The sequence below is a fragment of the Tiliqua scincoides genome, chromosome 4, assembly GCF_035046505.1.
Source record: "Tiliqua scincoides isolate rTilSci1 chromosome 4, rTilSci1.hap2, whole genome shotgun sequence".
Lineage (NCBI taxonomy): Eukaryota > Metazoa > Chordata > Lepidosauria > Squamata > Scincidae > Tiliqua > Tiliqua scincoides.
The window spans coordinates 76,158,193-76,180,974 of record NC_089824.1 but is presented as its reverse complement, the minus strand read 5'-3'; the positions used below and the strand labels follow the sequence as shown (position 1 = coordinate 76,180,974).

Below are 22,782 nucleotides of genomic sequence, written 5' to 3'. Positions count from 1 at the left end.
ATGAAGGAAGGATATTGCAGAATAACCTAGGACCAAATCAGTTTTCTTTCCTTCCAGGCAGCCAGAGGATACTGGAATGATGACTACAATTCGAGCTGGCTCCTGCATATCTTTTGGTTCCTCTTATCAACATGTGATGGTGTCTCTTTTCCCTGAAAGGGAATCCAAAAACAAGGCCTGGGAGTGAGAAATAACATATGAAGTTGTTCTGCATTGAGGGTCATAAGAACATAAGAAGAGCCGTGCTGGATCAGACCTAGGGGCCACCTAGCACCTGTATCGCATAGTGGCCCACCAGCTGCCTCAGGGAACACACAAGACATGATACTTGCAAGATGTCCCTTGCATCTGACATTCTATTTACCCTCGCACCCCCCCCCCCAAAGAAGACACCAGCCTGTCACTTTATTAAACACAAGTGACCAATTTTTAAATCATGAAACCTACAGAACTACAACATCCCTCCCTCAACAGTCTGCAGCAGGTGAGAAGACTGCCATCCATGGCCAATTTGAATTAAAAGAGACTTTTCTGAGTGAGGGCATGAGCTAAGCTTTTGGCTGAAGATTACTTATATCTTAAGATGGCAGCAGAGTGCTTGCAGCCTCAATAGGGTCAAAACTTTGTCACCTGCTAAGGTCTGAGGGCATGCTGAGACAGGAAGATGGGGAGGTGGGACAGGGTGGGGGATGGTGGAACTGGGGTGGCGGAGCATTACTGTCATTAAAACCCATCTGCAAAAGAGAAGCCAATGGCTTTTATAATGTGTGAACATGACAGACACTCTGCCGCACACTTAGGCTGCAAATTAATATTGAATCACAAACTGAAGTACAGTACATGCCCCCAGTTTAACTTAACTGCAAATGTCCACTGAAGTGTTGGTGAATGCTGGCTAAACAGCCAACTAATTATTACCTTGTTAATAGTTTGCAAACTATTAACCATCAGAAGAGATTACACCAGTGGTTCCCAAAGTGGTGGGTCATGACCCATCATTGGAAACCAAAACTGGGCCATCCTCCTGTAAGGAAAGTCCTGGGGGGGGTCCTGCTGGCCTTGGGGAAGATCGAGGAGACCCACAGCCCCCTCTGTGGGCCTCCCTGATTTTGAAAGCTACTATGTAATTTTGTCCAGCATTTTTGTTTAACTAGTAGACGCAAGGGACCTGACCATGAGGGTAGAAGGTTTTTAAAATTCTTTCCATCCATGACTCTGTCCCAATAAATATGCCCCTCCCCCAAACATTAAACTTCATTTGCACTGAGAGGAAGCTGCCATTCCTGTTACAAATATAGCAGATTTTGGTGAGGATGATTTTCAGTGGGATGGAGTGTGGATGGAAAGAGTTAAACCAGGGGTGCTCAATAGGTGGATCGCAATCTACCGGTAGATCGCGAGGCAAAATGAGTAGATCGCAGAGTGCCGACCCCCCCCCTTCAGGTGCCTCTGGGAGGAAACGCTGGGAGTAAGGCCCATTGTACTCAATGGGGCTTACTCCCAGGTAAGTGTGGCTAGGATTGCAGCCTCACAGCCTAATCCTAGGCATGTCTAGTCAGGAGTAAGTCCTGTTATACTCAGTGGAGCTCAAGGTACACCAACATACATTGTAAATGTTATATGTTATGATGGTGCGAACATTGTAAAAAAAAACTCTGGTAGATCTCCGGGCCTTGCTGGGTTTCAAAGTAGCTCTCGAGCCAAAAAAGTGTGAGCAACCCTGAGTTAAACAAACCTGATGCAAGGCCAGATTTTATTGTAATGCATAGTTTGGCCCTCAGTCTGACCATTTGGCCATTGACTCTTTGGCCTTTGACTCTAGTATTGTCCTGACAGCAGTCAGTCAGGCGTGTCAGATAGAGATTCTTGCCCAGCCCTGCCACCCAACTTCCTTTTGTCTAGAAGTGACACAAAGGCAGGAGGATTTTGCAATCAAAGGAAATAGCGGTTGAAACCATAAACAGTCTCAATATAATAGTTGCTAAAGTGAGAGGCAGGCTGTCTCCGATAAGTGGTGAGATAGACTGGATTGACATTTCATGTCTGGCCTGGGTCGTCCAGTGAGCATCACAGGAAATCAGAAGTTTGAATCAGGTTTCTAAATCCAACACTCAACCCACTAAATCAGACTCCTTGAATGCTCGGTTCTGGTATGGATGAAGTTGAGAGTTTAAGGCTGAATTATAATAGATTAACTAAAGCAGGAGTGTCAAACATAAGGCCCGGGGGCCGGCTGCGGCCCCCAGAAGCTTTTTATCCGGCTTTCAGGCTCTCAGCTGCTGAGGTGTTACCCTAAAGTGAGAGGCAGGCTGTCTCTGATAAGTGGTGAGATAGACTGGATTGACATTTCATGTCTGGCCTGGGTCGTCCAGTGAGCATCACAGGAAATCAGAGGTTTGAATCAGGTTTCTAAATCCAACACTCAACCCACTAAATCAGACTCCTTGAATGCTCGGTTCTGGTATGGATGAAGTTGAGAGTTTAAGGCTGAATTATAATAGATTAACTAAAGCAGGAGTGTCAAACATAAGGCCCGGGGGCCGGCTGCGGCCCCCAGAAGCTTTTTATCCGGCTTTCAGGCTCTCAGCTGCTGAGGTGTTACCGCTGAAATGGCAGCCCACATGAAAATTGGGCTTTCCCAAATCTTGAAATATGATCAAGATTTGTGTATTTTCTCTTCTGACATTTGCAGTTAATGAGTTTCTATATGAGTTCTGGCTTCTGGCCATTAGCTGCTTAATGATGTCACTTTCTGCTTAATGACATCACTTCCGGCCCTTAGGAAGAGCCCTGAATGCTAACTTTGGCCCTCTGTATGAAACGAGTTTGACACCCCTGAACTAAAGCCACCCAGTAGGTTTGTGGCTGAGGTATGATCTGAAATGGAGACATTCACACTTACAGCTACTATATTATACCACTGTTTTAATCTTTAATGTAGGGGAAATTCCTTCATCTTATCTCATCATCTTTGCTAAATTTGGAATGTAGCAAATAATGACTGAGTGTGATTCAAAAGGCACATAACTTCTCTGTCAGCATCGTTCCCATCCCCCTCTATTGCAAATTCCTGGTTTAGATCTCAAACATTACAATGCAATCCTAATCCTATGAATGTTTGCTTCAGTTATATGGGCTTATTCCCAAGAACGTGCATAGGGTTGCAGTCTTTGACTTCAGACCACACCAAATCACACATATAATCCAGCCAGGCTGGGGAGGTTTATTTACACAACATTCAGGGATATCAGCTGAGGGAGCAGCAAAAAATGCTTAAAAATAAATTGTAGTCCCATGAATGCTTGCCCAGCCACTGCAGCAATATTTTTTTATTTATGAATGTGTCCTTTTCCTCTTCTGTAGTATGCAAGGTGGTTTACCAGGGAAAAAAGTACCTAAAAACCTGATAAACTAAGCATGCATGGTACAGTAAAATAAAAAGTAATATGCAACTGACTAATAATAGAGAGATAATAAAACAATATGATAATAAAACAGTGATAAAACCAGCAGCCACAGCAATTTCAAAAGGCTGCCTGAAACAAGTCTTACTCTCCCACCCCTTTCCATACAAGCTAACTGGGAGGAAGGTACCATATATTTGCATACCTCAGCAGAGAGCTCATTCCATAGCCTTCAGGTTAAGGTCTTGCTCGGTCCTACTCTGGCTGATTTTCCTTCATAAAGGAGTCCTGAACAGGGCCTTATTCATGTTTCCACAAGTTCTACATACTGTATTTGACACTTTGAATTCTAAGGAATCACTCACTATGGTCTACCACACCCCCCTGCCTTTTAAGGTCTCCAAAAGGCAGGGTGGGGAATGACCATAGTGATCCCTAAGAGCTGCAAAAGAAAGGGGGTGCAAGAAAAAAATATGGCAATCTGAATACCTGACAAGGGCCCTGATAAGCTTTCTGTTCTGATAGTATTCCTTTTTAGTTGTAGTGAATTTCAAACTGTGTCCCAAGGAAGCTTTTAAGGAGCTTCTTGGTGGAATAATACTCAATGCCATTACTAGCCTTGATCCTTGCTTCCCTCATTTCATGCCATTCCATGACAATTGCACTTTCCCTGCACAGACTTCCCCTTTGTGCATGTTACACACATCTTAAAAGCATGCCCAGTAGGAAAGACAAGATTCTGAATAGGGTTTAGGTTTTAAGGAGTAAGCTTGCTCCATGAAGACAGTGGGACTTCTCAATAAATATGCACTGGATTGGACTGCATGTCAAACAACAAGAGCTTTTACTAGAATCTGCAAGTAATTCTTGAGGTCAAAGGCATCCTTCTGCAAACTAACTCAGGTACTCAAACTCAAACTCAGGTACAATCCTGAGTGCTTTGTGTGTTGGTGAAGTTACCACTGTGCTGTTGTGCACTGTTACATGCTGTTGCAAACATGTTAAAATGCACATTGCAGCGCAGAAGATAGGGGTGCTGGCAGGAAGGCCTGCATCATCACGCAGGTGCCAGTGGAAGCCACAATGCGCGCTGAAGCAGGTAAACTCTTTGCTGGGCACTGGAGGGGTGGGGGGGAAGGCAGGAAGGGCCATAACAGGGTGAGGGAAGGCAGTGCACAGTTTTGCCCCAGGATCTCCACTGACCTGGTACCAGTACTGCATATAATGTATGTACATTACTATGAAGCTATAGACCGTCTTCTTAACAAGATGAAGCATGGTTGAAATGTTGATGAGGCTTTTGTTTATAAAGTTAAAATTCATGAGCTGGCCACCAAAGGAAAAAGGACACCGAGGAATTAAGAACCTAAAATCAAAGTAATTGACTTGCATAAGCAGCTGTTATAAAGTCTGTGTAACCATTCACATAAATAAAAAAAGTGTGAATTGGGCTCAGAGATTGCAGTTTAAAAAAATAAGTCAGAAGTGCTTCTAATTAACTGAGAATCCAGAACAAACTCTTCAGGCAAAGATTAAGGTGAACCATAGCAAAGAGCAGCAACAGAACATTGAGAAGTATTTTGAGTTAATCAACTACTCACTTAAATGTCATTCTTTTAAAAATGCAATACTGCTTAAAAATAGATTTTATGCTTAAAAATAGGATATTTTAAAAATAGATTTTATGTTTACAAATCAGATATTTTAAGGAATAAAAAAAGAAAAAACCCTAACCCAACATCATTTGGCTATGCTGTATGAATTATTTTATCACCCAATCTTTTTAGGCCTTCTTGCTTATTACTCAGATCTTATTAGCAGAGATAAGCTTGACTTAAAAAGTTTACAAAACTGCCCAGTTTCCAAAATGAAATGAAATATTTTTAACTTAAAAGCATGGGAAAATGGGGTATCATTGCATCCAGTCATTATTATCATTCTTAGATTAATGAGTGTTACATGTTTATGAATTACTGACCTCCTTAGCATCTCAAATGACTTTGCAAAATAGAAGGATTCATGAAGATCATGTAGATCTGCTGGTTGAAAAAAGAAAAATAAAACTTCTGTTAAATCCAAACAAATTAGTAAACATAAAGATACATGCATTATGTAATTTCATAATTCATAATTATTTTTAAAAGGGCCAGTAATCATAATCTAATGCTTGCTGGAAACCTGAAGTACGGCACCTTTTTCATGAGCAGACTTATTTATAAGCATCTCTTGAAATTAAATTTACACCTATAAAATGTGAAAAGGGTTTTCTGAGGATAGATTTATATGCACAGGAATTCAAAATAGAAGTGTAGATGTTAGCAACATACTAGAAAGATAAAATAAATTAAACTGGAAAAAAAACCTACTGTGATAAGAAAAAGCGGTGCTATATAAGAACCACCAACTATTTCACTTCATTCCAACTCCATTATGCGGAATAAATAAAATATGATTATAAAAAATAGAAACATCCAAGTTTCTTACACTATAAATGGATTATATTCTTGGCATAATGGACAAAGTAAGCAGAAGTATACTGCAAGAAAAATTATTCTACTTCTTGACTACAGACACAACATGAAGTTGCCTGGTGCCCATATGAGGCTAATCCTCTCTCTGATTTTAACCAAATACTTAACAGTCAGGCAGAAAGGTTCTGAAGAAACTTCCAAATGAGAACAACAAAGCAAGGGAATGGGGCTAATGCTGATTAAATGAAAACAAAGCACTAGCAGAGCTAAGGGGGGTGGATTTCAGGGACCTGGGTACCACGCCTGAACAGTGGTGTAGCTAAGGGGGTGCTGGGGGTAGCAGTTGCACTGGGCATCAAGCTTTAGGGGGCAACAAGCTGAGCTTGACACTAGTGACCAAAATTGTGAAAATCTTGGTATGTATGATTAATACCATCATGTTATATATCATTGGAAAAGTAATTTAATGCGGAATGCAATGGAACAAACTGCATTGGAATATCTGTATTCTATCAAAAGTTATGGTCAATTAACCAGAAAATGAAAACACAATTGCTTTATGGAACAAAAAGTGGATTTTCTGAACTCAAAACTGACCTATGAGACTGATTGTTCTGAGAGCCAGTGACATATTATTATGTTATTGACATGTCATTTTGATACAGCATGAAACCAAACAAAAAGTGGATTTTTAAAATTCAAAACTGACCTATGAGACTGAATGTTCTGAAAGCCAATATTATTATGATACAGCATGGAACCAATAAGGTGTTAATATGAGTCAGCTCTCATTTCTATGTATCATAAAACAGTTACCCCTGCTAACTGGGTAAAAGGCACTTTTTCAAGAGGTGCCCCTCTTATATTTAGCAAGGGGAGAATAACCATCCCTCTTTACCCCAGCAGTGTCTCGAACCTATCGGGGCATACTTTTTAGTTACTTACTTTATTAATTTGATTTTGTCTGGAGGGGGCTACAAATCTTCTTTGACTCCAGCCTTAGCTATGTTACTGACTGGGGGGAGGCAGCAGAACAAGTAGGCGGCAAGCTGCTGGGGGGAGGAGGTGGGTTCCTCCCAATTTTCACTTTTTAAAAAGCCCAGACGTGACCTCACTTCCAGTAGTGACATCACTTCCGTGGCAACATTTTGAGCTTGGAACCGGGCTACATGATCATTAGCTACGCCACTGTGCCTGAGGGGGTGTCAGTTGTGCCACCATGACCTGAACTGAACCAGTTTCATGCAATTCAAGCCACTATCTTGTTCACTAGGGCATGGTGGGGGCCCTGCACTGCTCTTCCGCCCACCGCAGCTTCCACTTGGTCCAAAATTGGGTCACTTCAGAAGCAGCTCCCGACTGCTGCTTCCGATTGGCCCCAAATTGGGTCACTTAGGAAGCAGCTCCTGCCCACCACTGCTTCCAGTTGGTTCAAAACTGGTGCCATGCAGGCAGCAGCATGTGAACCTTGCTCTTTCCCCTCCCTCGCAGCTCCCAGCGCTATCCTCTTTCCTATCTCGCTGCAGAGCAGGCTGTTGCGACAGAGCAGTGACAGGCGAAAACTGGGGAGTGCTGCAGGCTGGGCACAAGCTCCTTCCTCTCGCCGGTTCTGCACAACCACTAAAGGTACATGAGTCCTATCCATTTGCACAGAAGTAACAGATTTTTTTTTCTTGGTTTGGTTCCATTCAAGCTAAGAGCTAAAAAAAATTAGTAGAAGGAGCCCCACAAAATTAGAGGGGGCCCTGCAAAACCGTTTCCAATTGTGCCCCGCAGCTCCTAAGGGCAGCCCTGGGGTTAGTGAGTGTATAGGAAAATGCTGGGTGGGGTGTGGGAAAGGACTGGAATTCTACTTCCTCCTCCTGACTTGACAGTTCTTAAACTAGCAATAAGTATTGGACAGCATGTACAGTATTCATTTTCATGCTACTACTTTCTTCTAGCGTAATGCTTATTACTTCAATCAGAAGGAAAAAAAAAACACTTCCAAATAGTTCTAATTCTTTGCAAATACACCTTGGGTAAAACCTCACATACTGTAGAAATTAAATGAATGCTCTCAATTATCATATGACACATCATGTTTTTCAGCAAAGACAGTATAACTGCTTGCTTACATAACCATATTGCCTTCACTAAACCACCCACAATGCTATCTTCACAAATAGCACCCAAAAGAAAGAAAGAAAAAAGGCGTAAATTCTTAAAATAGCATTAGACTATGATGCTATGAGCTAGGCTGGAGACGGTGGCAGGAACTTCAGCATCTCTTCTGCTAAACCCTTTCTCACATAAATAGTACATTTTCACTGGTGACACTGGGATTGAGCACACTCTTTAGTCTGGGATAGGTCGCAAGTGAATATTGATAATGAAGAACAGACAATTGAGGCGAGATTTTCAGTGGTGGTGTTAGGGGTGTGTGGGCCACAGTGGGTTATGCGCCCAGGCAAGTGGCACCACTACTCACCAAAAATTTGTTAATCTTGGTCTTTTTGAATAATAACACATTATACATCAATCGATGTGTAATTTCATGCAGAATTCAATGAAACAAACCACACTGAAATATCTCTATTCTATCAAAAGTTATAGACAAAAAACCAGCAGGGATGGGGCGATGGTACATCACCATACACGCTGCACAGGGCATTGCCCAGCCCACTGCATGGGGCAATAAAACAAATGTATGTTGAATCGAGCCAATGCAGTTTTTGTATTTTTAACCTTGCTTGAGAGAACAAATTCCATTTCGTTAAAGCTGTGAGGACCAAACGCACAGGCAATGCTATGCAAGTGCTATATGAACTTTTGTAGTACATCAGTAGCCCAGCAATCTCACTGTACAGGGTCAAAACTCTACACCATCAGCAGAATCTTAATATCCATTATGGCTACAGTGATAGGCTTGAGACCATGAGGCAGTATTTGGTATAACAATGCCAAAACACAATGAGCAGAAGTTCTTGGGTTCATTGACTGAAGATTCAGTGTTCATCCTTCACAGTCACAGAAACTGAACAAATAAGCCTAAACGGGCTTAAGTTGAATAATGTGCTTTGAGTGCATAATTTGGCAGAAAAATTTGGGGCAGGAGATTTTGCAAAGCACACAAGGCTATTGAGAGCAGCTTTTATTGTTGACAATTTTTGAAAATCTAGTATTGTTGTTTTAAAAGACCATGAAAATTATGGATTTCACTCTGTTTTTGGATAGTCAGGGCATATTTTCATTCCAACTAGTTAAAAAAGCAATGTGTTTGGAAGAAAAAAAACACCTTTTCCTCCTTGATTGCAGTTACACTGAACTTGAAGAGCAGGTGATTTTCTGACTCAGCTCTGCCTTCTAGCGACCATAATGATTAAAGATGGGTTTATTTCCAGACCTCTGGCCTGTAAGTGTAAAAGTGTAGCCCAACTAGCACTTTAATTATATTTTGTATGATAAGCCTGCATGCCATCATCCAGCACAACTATTACTAGTTCATTATCCTGTCCCCATGTAATAGATGTTGTTCTACATGACATTTAGTAGAACATTAAATTTCTCTAAGCAATTCCACAATGCCTGTCACACTTAAGATCCCAAGTGTGTTTATTCAGAAGCATATCCCATAGAAAGTAGAGAAGTAGAAAGTAGAGAAGGAGTGGGAGATGTTAGAAATAGGAAGGATAGACAGATGTACCAATCAGTTCTAGAAGGAAGAAGATGATTGATAGACAAAATATTTTTAGAACCTGCTGTTTGGCACAATCATTTGTGATGGAGTGGATGGAGCTGCATTAATACAGAAAAGCAAAACTCTAGCAGCTCAATCTTATTATTTTTATATTTGAGAAACTTATATCCTGCCTTTCCCATGCAAAGCAAAAGTACAAAGTATCAAAACAAGTAAGAAAAAAAGTCAAAGCACTGAAAACATTAATTTTAACATTAAACAATGAATTTTTAAAACAAAAACAATGCAAGATGTAACACATATTGTTGAGCCATTGGGGGAACAAATAAGTCCAGGGAGGCAGTCAAGTCACAGCAGTATTTCAAAGGTGCAGAGGGCCAATATCTACTCAGCAACCAAGTGCCAGACTAAACAGATATGTTTTGAACCGTTGCTGCAAAGGATGTTATGCTGCCAGAACTAGAGTTCCAGCAGAGCAAAGTAATTTATGGCTGTTGCAAAATGCTATATGCCACTCAGTGTGGCCAGGACGCTGCTGCAAGTGTTGAGCAGCCACAGCTTTGCAATAGCAGACTGGAAAGGAGCCCTGGTACCAGTAAGTCAGTGGGGGAAGGGCAGGAAAGGTGGGATGGGTGAGTGGAATGGAGGGGGAGGAACTGGCCCAGAACAAGGCCAGAAGGGGCAGTATTAGTAGCAGCTGTGCCACCAATATCAATTTCTCTTCCTGGCCTCTTTGCCTTACCAGGTCAACTTAGACTTTTCCAGCTAAATTGCTAGCACCGATCAATGTAGACTCATTCAGGCAGAGCAGATTTACTACTGGGTAAGGAAACAAATATCCCCCCCTTTTTTGTAGTGCTTGCCTATAAACACCATCCATGGTAATTAGGTTATGGGTAGGTTTGCTTTGGCTGCATACCTGAAGATTTCACAGAATGTAGCAAACCCATTGCAGCTGGAGGACATAGAGGCAGAAGGACATAAATTATGGGATGAAACGTGACCATTCTGAACAGAGAAGTATGTGGTTATGCTAGGGTTAGAAAAATAGGAATACTGATGATAGCAATGTCATCATTAAACAGTCATGATAGCACTGTCATTTTAAACAGTGTCAAAAAAAAAACTCAACCCAGTTGTCTACTATGAAATTATCCCTGAAGAAAGGAAATGAAAACATAGTTGAAGAGCCTTAGAAATTCCTCATTTCCTTTAAAAATGAGAGAAAGATGTGGATTTGATTGAGAAGCACTGGCTGGCAGCTGCTCCCGGAAAAGATGCATGGGAGAGCTGAGGCTCCCTGAAGGATTTTTTTCAGACTGACTTTCACAAAGTTACACAAGTGTATGCATGCACATATGTTTATCTCCTTTCCATCATGCCTTCTAACAATGGCTCACTATTCTTATCAATTAAAACAATATACATTATGAAGAAAAGAAAAATGTGGCTTTTGATTGTGTCACACCCACATATAAACAGTCTAAGGGAATGTTTTTAAAAACAGGAACAGTAGCACTGAAGAACTGGTTTAGAAAAGACATATTTTTCTGACATATGTACAAAATTAGGAAACCACTACATATTCCAGTTCCTTAGGCCTTAATAAAATTTGTGAGCGCTGACCACATTCCAGTCTTGCAGGGGACACTGCTTGCTTAATGGGAGAACAGCTAAGAGTTGCCATTCTCCATGATATCTGCACCTCAGAGGCTAGGCCTCAGTACTGCCCTTTAGCACTTTTCATACTCCAACCATACAACTTATGAGGAGAAGTGGGGAGCTGCTTGCTCAGGAGAGAGAAAGAAGATTTGGAGATGCCATCCTTCTGCAATGTACCTGCTCTGCCTCTGTGAGGAGCTGAAGGAAAAAGGCAGGCAGGCAGGCAGGATCCACCATATTTCTAACAAGAGCGCTGAGGTTTAAAAAAAGGTAGGAAATGGGAGAGGGGCATTCCTTACAATACCTTTTGCCAGAACCAGAAGCTGATGCATCAGGAGAAGAGTGCTGGCCACCAAATGGTGACTGGGGAGAGCGATGTTATCTACCTTTCATGAGCTGCTGAGGATGTCATTGGTTTGACTGATCAGTGGGCCATCATCATCAGGCACTTTCCCGCCAACATTTTGCTTTGTTTAACATCCAGCCTGATGGAGTGTTCTGGAGAATTCAAAAGTGAGCTTTATATTTTTTGTCTTTTTAGTTGGTCCTAATAAAGGTATTAGAGGGTGGCTTTTGGATCTTTTCTTATTGACCATCATGGTTACCTACAACTGTTATGGCTTAACACTGTGATTCAAGTTTCTCTCTGCCAGCCTCCATATTATCTGATGTGTACTGGGGCAGGGTGACCAGAAACATTAGAGGACAGAGTGCCTATACCTTTAACCATTGTATAGAAGAGGGAATTTTGGCAGGTGTAGCTCAGCATGGAAGGGTTTAAAAACTGCACCTGCCAAAATTCCCTCTTCTATACAATGGTTAAAGGTATAGGCACTCTGTCCTCCATTGTATCTGGTTACCCTGTACTGGGCTTTTGTTAATTTTTTTCAGTATCATTTGGAGAGCTTTCTTTCTTCTTGTGTTTTCTGTTGTCTGGGGCAGATGCCTTTTCCCAGCTCCTGCTATCTTTCCAGACAAAAAGTACCCAGGGGAACCAAAAGTAATAAAAAAAAATCAGACCTTATGTATGGAAATGCCCCCCTAAGCACTTTTATGAGAAAAATAATTGCAATACTAATAAGTTACCTGGATTGCTAAATAATTTGCCACCTCAGCTGGCTTCTGTCAGTTTTTTGGATTTATGTGCCGTACATCTAAACACTGGAATGGTTGTATGCCCCAAATAGCTTTTCTTGTTTGATGGCATTTGATTTATTACATTGGATTATTTGCACTGGAGGCATTCTGCTGGGTTTTTAAAGGAATTGATGTATATAATTATTTGTGAAAGCCAGAACTAGACGGAGGGAGCAGGAAAGAAAGGTAGTCAAGAAAGAATGAGCAGGAGGACTATGAACCTGGAGAGCTTGGTTGTAGGGCCTCCAAGAGGAATTTTATCAAGGGGTACAAAGTTTCTTTTGGGCCCCTTCCCAAAGGGGGAGGGGAGGGGATGAAGCAGAGCAGGGGAGGGTGGTGACAAGGGGGACAAAACAGAGTAAGGGAGGGTGGCAACATCTGGAAAAGTCTTTGGAGTCCAGGTCTACTGAGCTTCCAAATGAAAAGCCCAAGTATACCTACCTGTATGGCATTGGCAGCTAGATACTGTAATATGAAAAACCAAACACACTCCAAAGTCTCTCTAAAATCTTTTAAATATAGCAAATCATTGCAGAAAATTAGCATCTTTGTATTTAGGCTCACACTAGAATGGAGTATCCTGTGTGCACCAAGCATATTTCTGCAGTGGCTGTAGCTCCGCAGCTGTGCCCCAAAACTCCTATACACATGGGAAGTGGAACTATTAGCCAAAGAGTGACTGTAGCAGGCCAGTTTCCTCCCAAATTTGACACTGTTAAAGAGTGTCATGTATGCATTCCTTGGCCCACCACATATGGCTTTCAGTAGCAGCAGCAGCTGCGTACCCAGCACCCCACATATCCAGATGAGATAGGAAAATATAAGTTCCCAGGAAATTTCTGGGCCCCCTCCTTTGGTTTCTGGGCCCCTTTTTTGACCCTGCGCCCAGGTACAAATTACCCCCTTTACCCCCCTCTCCTAAGCCCTGCTTGGTTGGTTCAAGGTGCCTAAACCATGAACCTTTCAGGAACAATTCCCTATCTGTAGTGTGTGTAAGTAGCACTGGTGGGCAGGGCATTCATCTCAGCCACCTTATTCTCATCTTCCCAAAGCATGAGGATATGCAAGTTTGGAAATGTCTTCCTCTGGTTTTCTTTGGATGCCACTGTCCACTGCCTCCTCTGTTGCTGATGGACCTGCACTAGCCAGTGCTCTAATCCTTTTCCTGCCTGCTCTCAGTCTGAATCTAGACTGCATCCTATGGTGGTTACAGAGGTTTCCTTAAGGTGGAGGAACCTTTACTCCCTTACCCTGGGGCTGCATTGGGCCTGGAATGTTGGTAAGAAATGGGCTGTAATTGAATTTAAAAAATAGATAAGCAGTGGGATGGGGTCTGGTACTTGCAGAATTTTGAAAGAAGAAGGCAAACACCACCACCACCACCACCACAATCTGCAGGAGTACTTGTGTCAGATCATAAGAGACCTCCAAAGGGGAAAGGGGCAACAATGGCGCTGTCACAGGGGTGAAGCCAGATTTCTGTGAGAACAAGCAGCTGAAGGGACTGAAGGAAGTAAAGAAGATCGTGGACAGTTACTGTTTTCTGCATGAGGGAGTGGTAATTCTGAAGGGAACAGGAGAAGAGAAGCATGGAGGGGGGAGTTTTGGAGAATGGGAGGAATCATGCTGGATCATAGGAAAGCACTGAAAAGCCAAGAAAAAAACTAATGTCCAAGGTAGTGTTTTTCAACCTTTTTTGTCTCAGGGCACACTGACAAGGTCCTAAAATGGTCAAGGCGCATCATCAGTTTTTTTACCATGGACAAGGCACACCGTGTTGTTGGTGGGGGGCTCACATCCCCCAGTGGCCCTATTAATAAATGACCTTCCCCCAAACTCCTGCGGCACACCTGCAGCCATCTGGTGACCCGGCAGTGTGCCAGGGCACAGTGCTGAGGCAGTCCCAAAGAGAAATACCTCCCTCCCCCCCCCCCATTCCTTGGTGGGTTCAGCTACTTTTGCCAGAGCTGGATATTCCAGGTGATGAGCGGGGGGGGGGGGGGCGACCTTTCAACTTGAGGGCTCCTGGACCTTTAACAACTGTGTAGACTAGGGGAGAATTTCACCTCACAGGTGACAAGCTGCACCTGCTGAAACTTTCCCTTCTGCACAACTGTTAAAGGCCCAGGAGCCCTCAAGCTGAAAGGTCGGCCACCCCCTGGGCTGCAGCTGGGACTAGAGAGAGCCAAATGTCCAATTGTGATGCATGGAAGTGCTTCCGTCGTGGAGGCAGCAGTTTGGGTGGTATAGTCAGCACGGAAACTGTCACTCTGGCGTTTTCGTATCTCTACAGTAGAGAGGGGACAGTCTCTCGTCTCTATGGTCCGAGCCTTCGCTTCCTCTCCGTCTCTATGGTGGCGAGAGGTATCGATGGGGAGGTTCGGCGGGCGGGGCTTCTGTTGACAGGCGTCGCGCGTGAAGCAACAGCCGCCGCGGAGGCGCTTGGCTCAGAGCTCCGCCCCTCCCCCGTCCTGTGTCCCGTGCTTCCCGGGTGCCGCAGTGAACTTGAGTCTTGCTGCTTGTTGTGGCGAGGTGGGAGTGAGTGGCAGCGCCCCCCTCCTTCTCCCCCCCGCGCGCTCAGGATGTTCGAGAGCTTGCGCGAGCGGCTCCTGAGCGTCCAGCAGGACTTGACCTCGGGGTGAGTGACGGCCGCCGCTGAGAGAAACTAGCGGTGTTGGGTCCCTTCAAGGGGGGGGGGGAGGAGTGAGCGGCGCGTCTCGAGATTCCCTCGAAGGAAGGGGCGCATCGCGGGGCACGAAGCCTTCCTGGGCGCGGTTGGGCTCTTGTTGGGCGCTGGAGGCGCTCTGAAGACCCCGGCACGCCCCTTCGGGTGCCTTGCCCGCCAGCACCTTAGATCGGATTCCGTGGGGGCGGCTGGCTCCCGAGGAAGCGGGGAGGGCTGGCCTCTGGGTGGCTGCTTCCTTCCTGACCCGTAGTCACCTGCTGGTACAGGTGAGGCTGCAGTCCTGTTGTCCACACTTTCCTGGGAGGAAGCCCCGTTGACTGTCATGGGACTGACTTCTGAGTAGACAGGCATAGGATTGGGTTCTCAGGCTGCAGTCCTGTCCACACTTTCCTGGGGGGAAGCTCCGTTGTCTCTTTCCTGGGGGGAAGCTCCGAAGCCTGTAGGGCAGTCTTTCCTCTTTCACTGGTTGCCACAAGCGACAGTATAGGTAGGGTGGTCTGTCTGTGGGGAAAAGAGCCTGCCTACCTCTGGAAATTTTTAGGGATGAGCACCCACAAAAATTACATTTCCTTCTTTGTTCTGGATTCAATGAGTCCTGCGCAATGGTCGTCCCCTGACTGTGTCTTCACAAATTGCTGATTCTAATTTAGATTTGTCAGTTTGTGATCAAAAGTGTTGAAATGAGCTGACAAAAGAAAAAAAAACAACTCCATCCTGTTTTAGCACCTAATTGCGCATCCTAAAATAAATATCTGAAGTTTTTGCTAAAGGGTACCTAACTGAAAACTAGAGTATGTTACTTATAATGTAGTTTCATTTCTTTTTGAAAAAGTGGTTCATTTACAACAAGACCTAACTAAAGCTGCTGTCCCCCGGTCCCTTTTTTCATAATTTTAAAGCTTTAGGCTACCATCCTTTGCATACTTGAGGTCCACTAGGAGCACTCCTAGGGCAAATATCCACTGGGCCACATGATCCAGTTAGGGACCACTGTGAATGCAAAGTATTAAAGCCCATAAAGGCTGTGGTCCTGGATCATAACATATGAGCTGCTTTTTATATGTAAAAAATAAACGTGAAGGCCCCAGCCACTCAACAGATGTCTAGTTTGCTCTAGCTTGATCTTGAAGTGTAAATCCCATTGAACTTGGTGATACTTTTGAGCAAACATGCCTGGGATTGCACTATTAAAGTCATAGTTCCTGATGTTGTTCGGAGATTCCAGCAAAAGATAATGAGAAATTTGAAGCCTCTCAGCATACCCAAACCCAAGTCACAAGTAGACCTGGATTTACCCCATTTTATGTATGACAATATATTACATACCAGTAGCTAGCATAAGTACTCTCAGAAACAAAAATGTGAAATTATTCTGACAGGGTCTGCCTGTGGTGTTTCTTCATGAACCTTATTTAAAGAATGAAGATTTCAGAATGCTACAGCTCAAGAGCCTAATTTTTTTAGATTTAATAGGGCTATCCTGTCCTTCATATGCATAGTGGCATGGACTTGCTGTACTAAGTTGTAAAGGAGACATACCATTTTCCAATCTAGAATTATAAACAGAGTAGAGCAGCACAGCTCAAATTCTTGTGTAATTTTGTATCAGTATTTGCAGTATGGTAGGTATTTTGCAAAGTATTTGTATATGTTTCATGATAGTTACACTAGCGTGTGAGAGCACAGATATTATTTTATGCCTAAGAAGATGAACTATATCACTCTGCAATACCTGAGGTTCTGTTCGACCTCAGAGGAAGGTGGGATGAAATTGTTCTATAAAACTATTCTGAGCTTTTGTGATTATTTATTATAAACTTATTTAGATGTAAATAAAAATCACACCATTGACCCCGATACTCTCAATAACTTGAAATACTTAAGAAATGATTTACAAAATTAATGGGACTGACACTTTCTGACACATAAATATGAATGTGAGTAGTGAGTTATATACCCTGTTTTTGTACTGAAAATTATTTTGTACTGTACTGTACTGTTTTGTACTGTACTGTACTGTTTTTGTACTGAAAAAATTTTTCAGTTGCAAAAGACAGAATGTAGTAAATAAAATGACCCCAATGCTAGAGTAGAATAATAATGTGATGGTAGTGAAGGAAACAGAGTTCCTATAGTTCCTGTCTAATATTTACATAAAATCATATGTGGGTGCCTGTGAGGGAAGGTTGTATGAGGGAAGGCTAAAAAAGTAACGTTTAGGACTTCTCCCTTCCATTTAGGAATGTGAACAGATGTTAAAAAGTTGTGTCCTGTCTTATTTTACCTCACAGAATGAGATGGGGAATTCCAGCACAAGTTTTTTGTCTTGGAATTTTAATAACGGTGGAGCTTCCCATGGGCCTTATCCTTACTTCACAGAGCTGGTATTCTGCCAAAACTATAGCTTTAGAATGCTTTACTGTTCTCTGTGGACTCTTCTTAAATTAACAAGATGCTCAGTAGCTGCCAGTTGTCATGAACTGCTAGTTAGATCGTTTCAGGTTGTTTCTTGTTTCCTAATTTGCGTATTCTAACAACCTCTATTAACAGTGACTGATAACAATACTGGTTTACCTCAGGCATCAAATTTGAATGCCAAAGGTTAGCCTAATTAAACTGCAATCTTAATGGCTGAACTTAGATGTCACATTTTCTTGTCTCCAAATAATAACTTGAAGTCAGTAAAAGTGATGTCCTGTTTGAGCCACTGAGGTCATGTGAGGGTGGCTCACATGACCCTCCCCATGCCCCTGCACTGTTCAGCACTTATCTGCTCTCCACCAGGATGGGGGCTCCCACTGCAGCATCAATGGGGTGGCGCAGGCCTTCTCACCAGCACCGCATACTCTCTGGGTGGTGCAGGCATGCGTTACTATACATTTATGACACCCAGCGGGTGCAGCGCCAGTGGTAGTGCAGCATTGGATCAGGCTTCCTGTCAAACTGGAAGAGTATGTGGTTTGTACAGTGGATTGAGGTGGTTGAGTCCTGAACTGGTTGAAGAGGGTGGAAATAACTTTTTTTAGCACTCTCATATATACTTGCAAAATACTTTGCAAATAGAAAATTTACCTGACAATGAGAAGGCTAATGTAAAACCTCTCTCTCTCTCTGATATTTTAGATTTTGTTTTTTAATGTGATGAAGAATTTTCAAGTGCCAGCTGTAATCTGAACCAGTACAGCCCACATTTACTACCTTATTCTACTGCTGTGTATTTTATTGTGTTCTGCTTAAGTGGCATGGGAAGGGGATATGTGGTGTGAGTAGGAAAAAGTATCAGATGTGTGCTGGAGCTGGTTAGTTGTGTAGGTGATGAGGCAAATGCTAAAAAGGTAGTCAATTGAAAAGGAGCAGACTACTTGCATTTTGAGAAACTTTCTTACTATAAGTCTTAATGTGTTTTTGTTTGTTTGTTTGTATATTACTCTAGCCTGAAGACTTTGGGTGACAAATCAAGAGAAGCCAAAATAAGCAAGCAGAGGTGCTGTTGAAAAACTATGGTTGCTTCATAAGTATATTTATTCAATGAGAATAATTCTGTGATATTTGCATGATTAACATCTAGAAATGCATATTAGCAGAACACAGTTTCTGTTTTTCTATTCCCCACAATATACTGGAGTTGGTCTTAATTACTTTGTTGTGCAGTGGTAGCAAAGCACAGTTTCAGGTGCTGTGCTCCAGTCGGCATTATAAAGGGGCACTGTGTCCCTTTGCAGCACCACTGGGAGCTTCCTATACCCTCAGCTGTGGTGGTGACAGCATGGTGGTTGCAGAATCACAATTATGGAAGTGCAACATCAGAAGGTTTTGAATGGTTGTATTGGGGTTTAGAAGATGTCTGAGGGCGTCCTGCAGAGGCAAAGGGGAAGTGTCGCGTGCCCCCTCTGATCTCAGAGGAGACGCGTGCTGCTTTCCAGGCCCCCACAGAGTCTTCTGCGCCGCTTAGAAGCGGCGTGGAGGTCTCCATTGCAGCGGTCTGGGGCTGCTTCCAGCCACCCCAAATTGCTCCAATGGAGACCTCCGCACTGCTTATAAGCGACACGGAAGGCTCTATCGGGGTCTCATCTGCCTCCTCCGTTCCCCCTTGTTTTCAAAGGGGGAACAGAGGAGGTAGCTGTGCAGAAGTAATTACAGTGACGGCACTGCAATTACTTCCGGGTCAGGTGCAGGGGGGGTGGAGAAGAGAGCGGGGGGGCGGAAAACAGGGGGTTGCCCTGCGTGCAGGGACGCCCAGGAATGCCACTGCTCTGTAATATGACTGTAGAAAAAGTGACTTGGTCATTGTAAAGATGGGTTTTGAGAGGCCCTATAGGACTTCAGCACTACACTAATACAGACCTATGATCTTTATTATAGGACTGTCCGATGTTTGCCAGAGTTCTCTGCTGGATTAGACCTGCTGAGCAGGTAAGTTCCTTCTTGTAAAGGAACTATACTATACTTTATTTTTCCAGAGGCATGGGTATAATGCAAAAGGGATCCTAGAACCCCCCATTTTCTGCTTGGTAACATTACCGTGGCCAATTTCTTTAGCAACCGGACTTGGTAGGTTAGTGCTTGATCCCCATCAAGCAACACTGACACAGTAGAATTTTTTCTAAAGGATTTTGCTATAAACTTTACAACAATGTGGTACATATTGTATATTCTACAGAAGGTTTGCTCCTTGGTGGGAGATTTACAGATGGTCTTCAGGGAATGCTTTACCTGTATGCCAGCCCTTCCCAACTATCTGCTCAGCTTCTTTTTTGCAGCTTTTCCTTAGAGCCACTCTCTCAACATTCTTTCCAACTGCCCCTCCAATTGCCTTTTCCCAACTGCCATTCCACTATACAAAGTTCTTCTTTCCTAGAATAACTCCCTGCTTCTCCCATCCCTTTCCTGCTTATGTGCACAACATCAGTGCTTTTCCCCACTGTCCCCTGGCGCCATAGTGGACAATACAGAACAAACCCAATTTCTCCACCCCAAAATTTATTCTCTCAACACGCCCCTCTCTCTTCAAAAAGGTTTGTTATATACCAACTTTTTGCCCAACTTACTTGTATCTAAAACTAATTAGCTTTAATATCATAAAACCCGGTACTTCTGCAATATCTTATCTGCATAGCTAATGCCAAGCTCACAATAACCCAATGAACATCAAATCTTACAGTTGTTTCTAAATTAGAGATACAGCAAATCCAGATAAACCTAGAACCCTACAAAAGTTATTGAGAAATCTATTCTCTAGGATGGTACGTGGATCTTAAATCCATATCGGGGTACAATAATGTTACTTTTTACTTTCAGTAGGAAATACAAACTTTCCCTTCCCCAGTGCAGTAGAAGCAATCTTAACTCCAGGGCAGGGGTGTCAAATATAAGGCCCGCAAAGTGAATGTGGCCCCCAGAAGCAATTTATCTGGCCCTCTTTATAATTAGGCTCTCCCAGCTTGATAATTGGGTTCTCTCATATCTTGAAAATATGAACAAAATGTGCACATTTTTCTCTTCTGTCATTTGCTGTTATTTAGTTTCTATGTGAGAACAAAGTGCTTATTTCTGACCATCATCTGCTTAATGATGTAACTTCCTGTTTAATGATGTTGCTTCTGGCCCTCAGCAGGCACCATGAATGCTCTTTGGCCCCCTGAATGAAATGAGTTTGACATCCCTGATCTAGGGAATACCCATCCTATAAAATTCATAGTACACTTCCTCACCATCTCCCAACTCTAAATGATCCATTTGATTCACTTCAACACTACATAGATCCTACAGATTTCCCAGAAAGAAATAAAAATCCCCCCAACATCTTCCTTAGGAAGATACAGCCAGTTTTTAAATTTTCTGTAATAGAAACTTGTTGTATGATGTAATTCTCTTCCCTCTTCAATATTCCACTATCAGCAAAGTTATTAGTTCTAGACATCCTCCATCAAATCAGAATCACTGCATGCAAAAGACTCAGCAAAACTCATAATCCTGTTGGAGTAAGAACATCAATACACAGCTCCCAGGGGACGCATTAACTGGAACCAAACTTAAAATGTACATAGATAACTTTGTAGCTGTAAACTTTGCCCAGGTAACTGCAAAAGATCTTTTAGAGAGCCACTGCTTCACCGTTCATAACCTCTTGATGGTACTTCAAATTAAATGACATCTCACCCATCCCTTCTCCATCTTCAATTCCTGGAAAGGTGTTTTTAGGTCTTTCGATACCAACTTACAGTGCTCAACTGTGAGTTTTGGAGACTGCTTTCCCACCTGTAATGAGAACTGGAATTTCCAGATCTCCTGTATCTAAGTGGTTCAGCTCTTGCCCTGGTAAAGCAATGTCCGGAGCTTTATCTTGCAAAACTTCACACCCAATTGTACCCTCTGGACATGAAGAAATTACATTGTCGAATCTTTCAACTACCTCCTGGGTTGGTTCAGTAGATCTCACTTCTTCTAGCAATGGAAGAGGTTCAGTCCTTTCATAACCAGAAGGAAACAATTCACTTAAAAGGTTTTTTTACTTTAGTTTGCTGTGCAAAAGACTAATGGGTCATCCATGTCAGGCAACAATTCTTCTGGGGCATCCTTTACTTCAGATTGTACTAAGAAAAATCCAGACAAATCATAAACGTTCCAAAATGAATCTTCTTCCCCAACCTGCTTTTCTATAGGCAAATAAGAAATTGGGTACACTTTGCTTCCTTTGACTTACTAAGCCTTTGAGGGGTACTTCTGTGCCTAGCAGAATTAGAAGAGAGTGCTAACGGCCCACCAGCTGCAGCTTCCTGTGCTTTCTCCTTCTCTCCAGCACCTAGCAAAGCAGTCAGTGTCTGTTTAATCCCGTCTTTTCCAGAAACCTCCTTTTCAATTTCACTCATGTTTTCCTTGGCAACAACTTGGGTCTTAGAAACAACAGTTCTGTTCCAGGAAAAGTTCTCATAAGCAAATTCAGGTTGCATCTCAGTTATACCTGCTTTCTTTTCCTTAGGGATTCTACCCACTTGCCACCATTTGATGAATTCTCTACCAGGCTTACACATCCTCTCCTTTACCAACTCCCTATTCATTGAAACTTATTCACTGTTTCCAGTTCTGGTTGACTTTTTCTCACCTGCAACTGACCTGTTGGACAGCTGTTGCCTTTGCTTCTAGCAATATTGTTCTGGTTGGCAACCTTCAGTCTCGAAAGGCTATGGTATAAGCCTACAGCACCCGGTATTCCCAGGCGGTCTCCCATCCAAGTACTAACCAGGCTTGACACTGATTAGCTTCCAAGATCAGACAAGATCAGGCATGTGCAGTATTGTTCTGGGGAAATTTGTTAAGTCTCTTACTGGCATTCTAGAAAGCTGACATACATAACACACCTTCTTTGGGAGAATTAATTTAGTTCCATTTTCCTTTCCAAAATATTTAGCTCCAACTTGGGGAATAGAGTTCTTATCCACCATCTTACTACTTCCCACATTTCCTTCTGCTCTACTATATCCCATCCTTACATGTGGGACAGGTTTAGAGCTTACCAGTTTGCCTTCCCAAATCATCAATCCCTGGTTGCTCAAATTCTCTCCTCATTGGGTACATCTATTCTGAAGATGCCGGGGCTGCCATCTTTGGTAAACATCTCAAGTCCACTCTTCCCCCTTTGTAATCACAGGGTACATTTCTAAATCCATATTCCTCATCTAGGGTTCTCTGTAAGCCAGTAAAATCCTCTCTCTCTCTCTCTCTCTCCTCGAGTTCTAAATCTTA

General features: G+C 42.9%; 1 protein-coding gene across 1 annotated transcript in view; it reads left to right on the top strand.

Annotated features, from left to right (window-relative positions):
• The first annotated feature begins 14,775 nt into the window (after positions 1-14,775).
• Positions 14,776-22,782, top strand: part of DTNBP1 (dystrobrevin binding protein 1) — a 71,217-nt gene continuing 63,210 nt past the window's right edge. Inside the window, exons 1-3 of the mRNA XM_066624880.1 lie at positions 14,776-14,991; positions 18,473-18,523; positions 19,402-19,452. Of these exons, the coding sequence (XP_066480977.1) occupies positions 14,936-14,991; positions 18,473-18,523; positions 19,402-19,452 (158 nt within the window). The 5' untranslated portion in view covers positions 14,776-14,935. The remainder of the gene's footprint in view (positions 14,992-18,472; positions 18,524-19,401; positions 19,453-22,782) is intronic.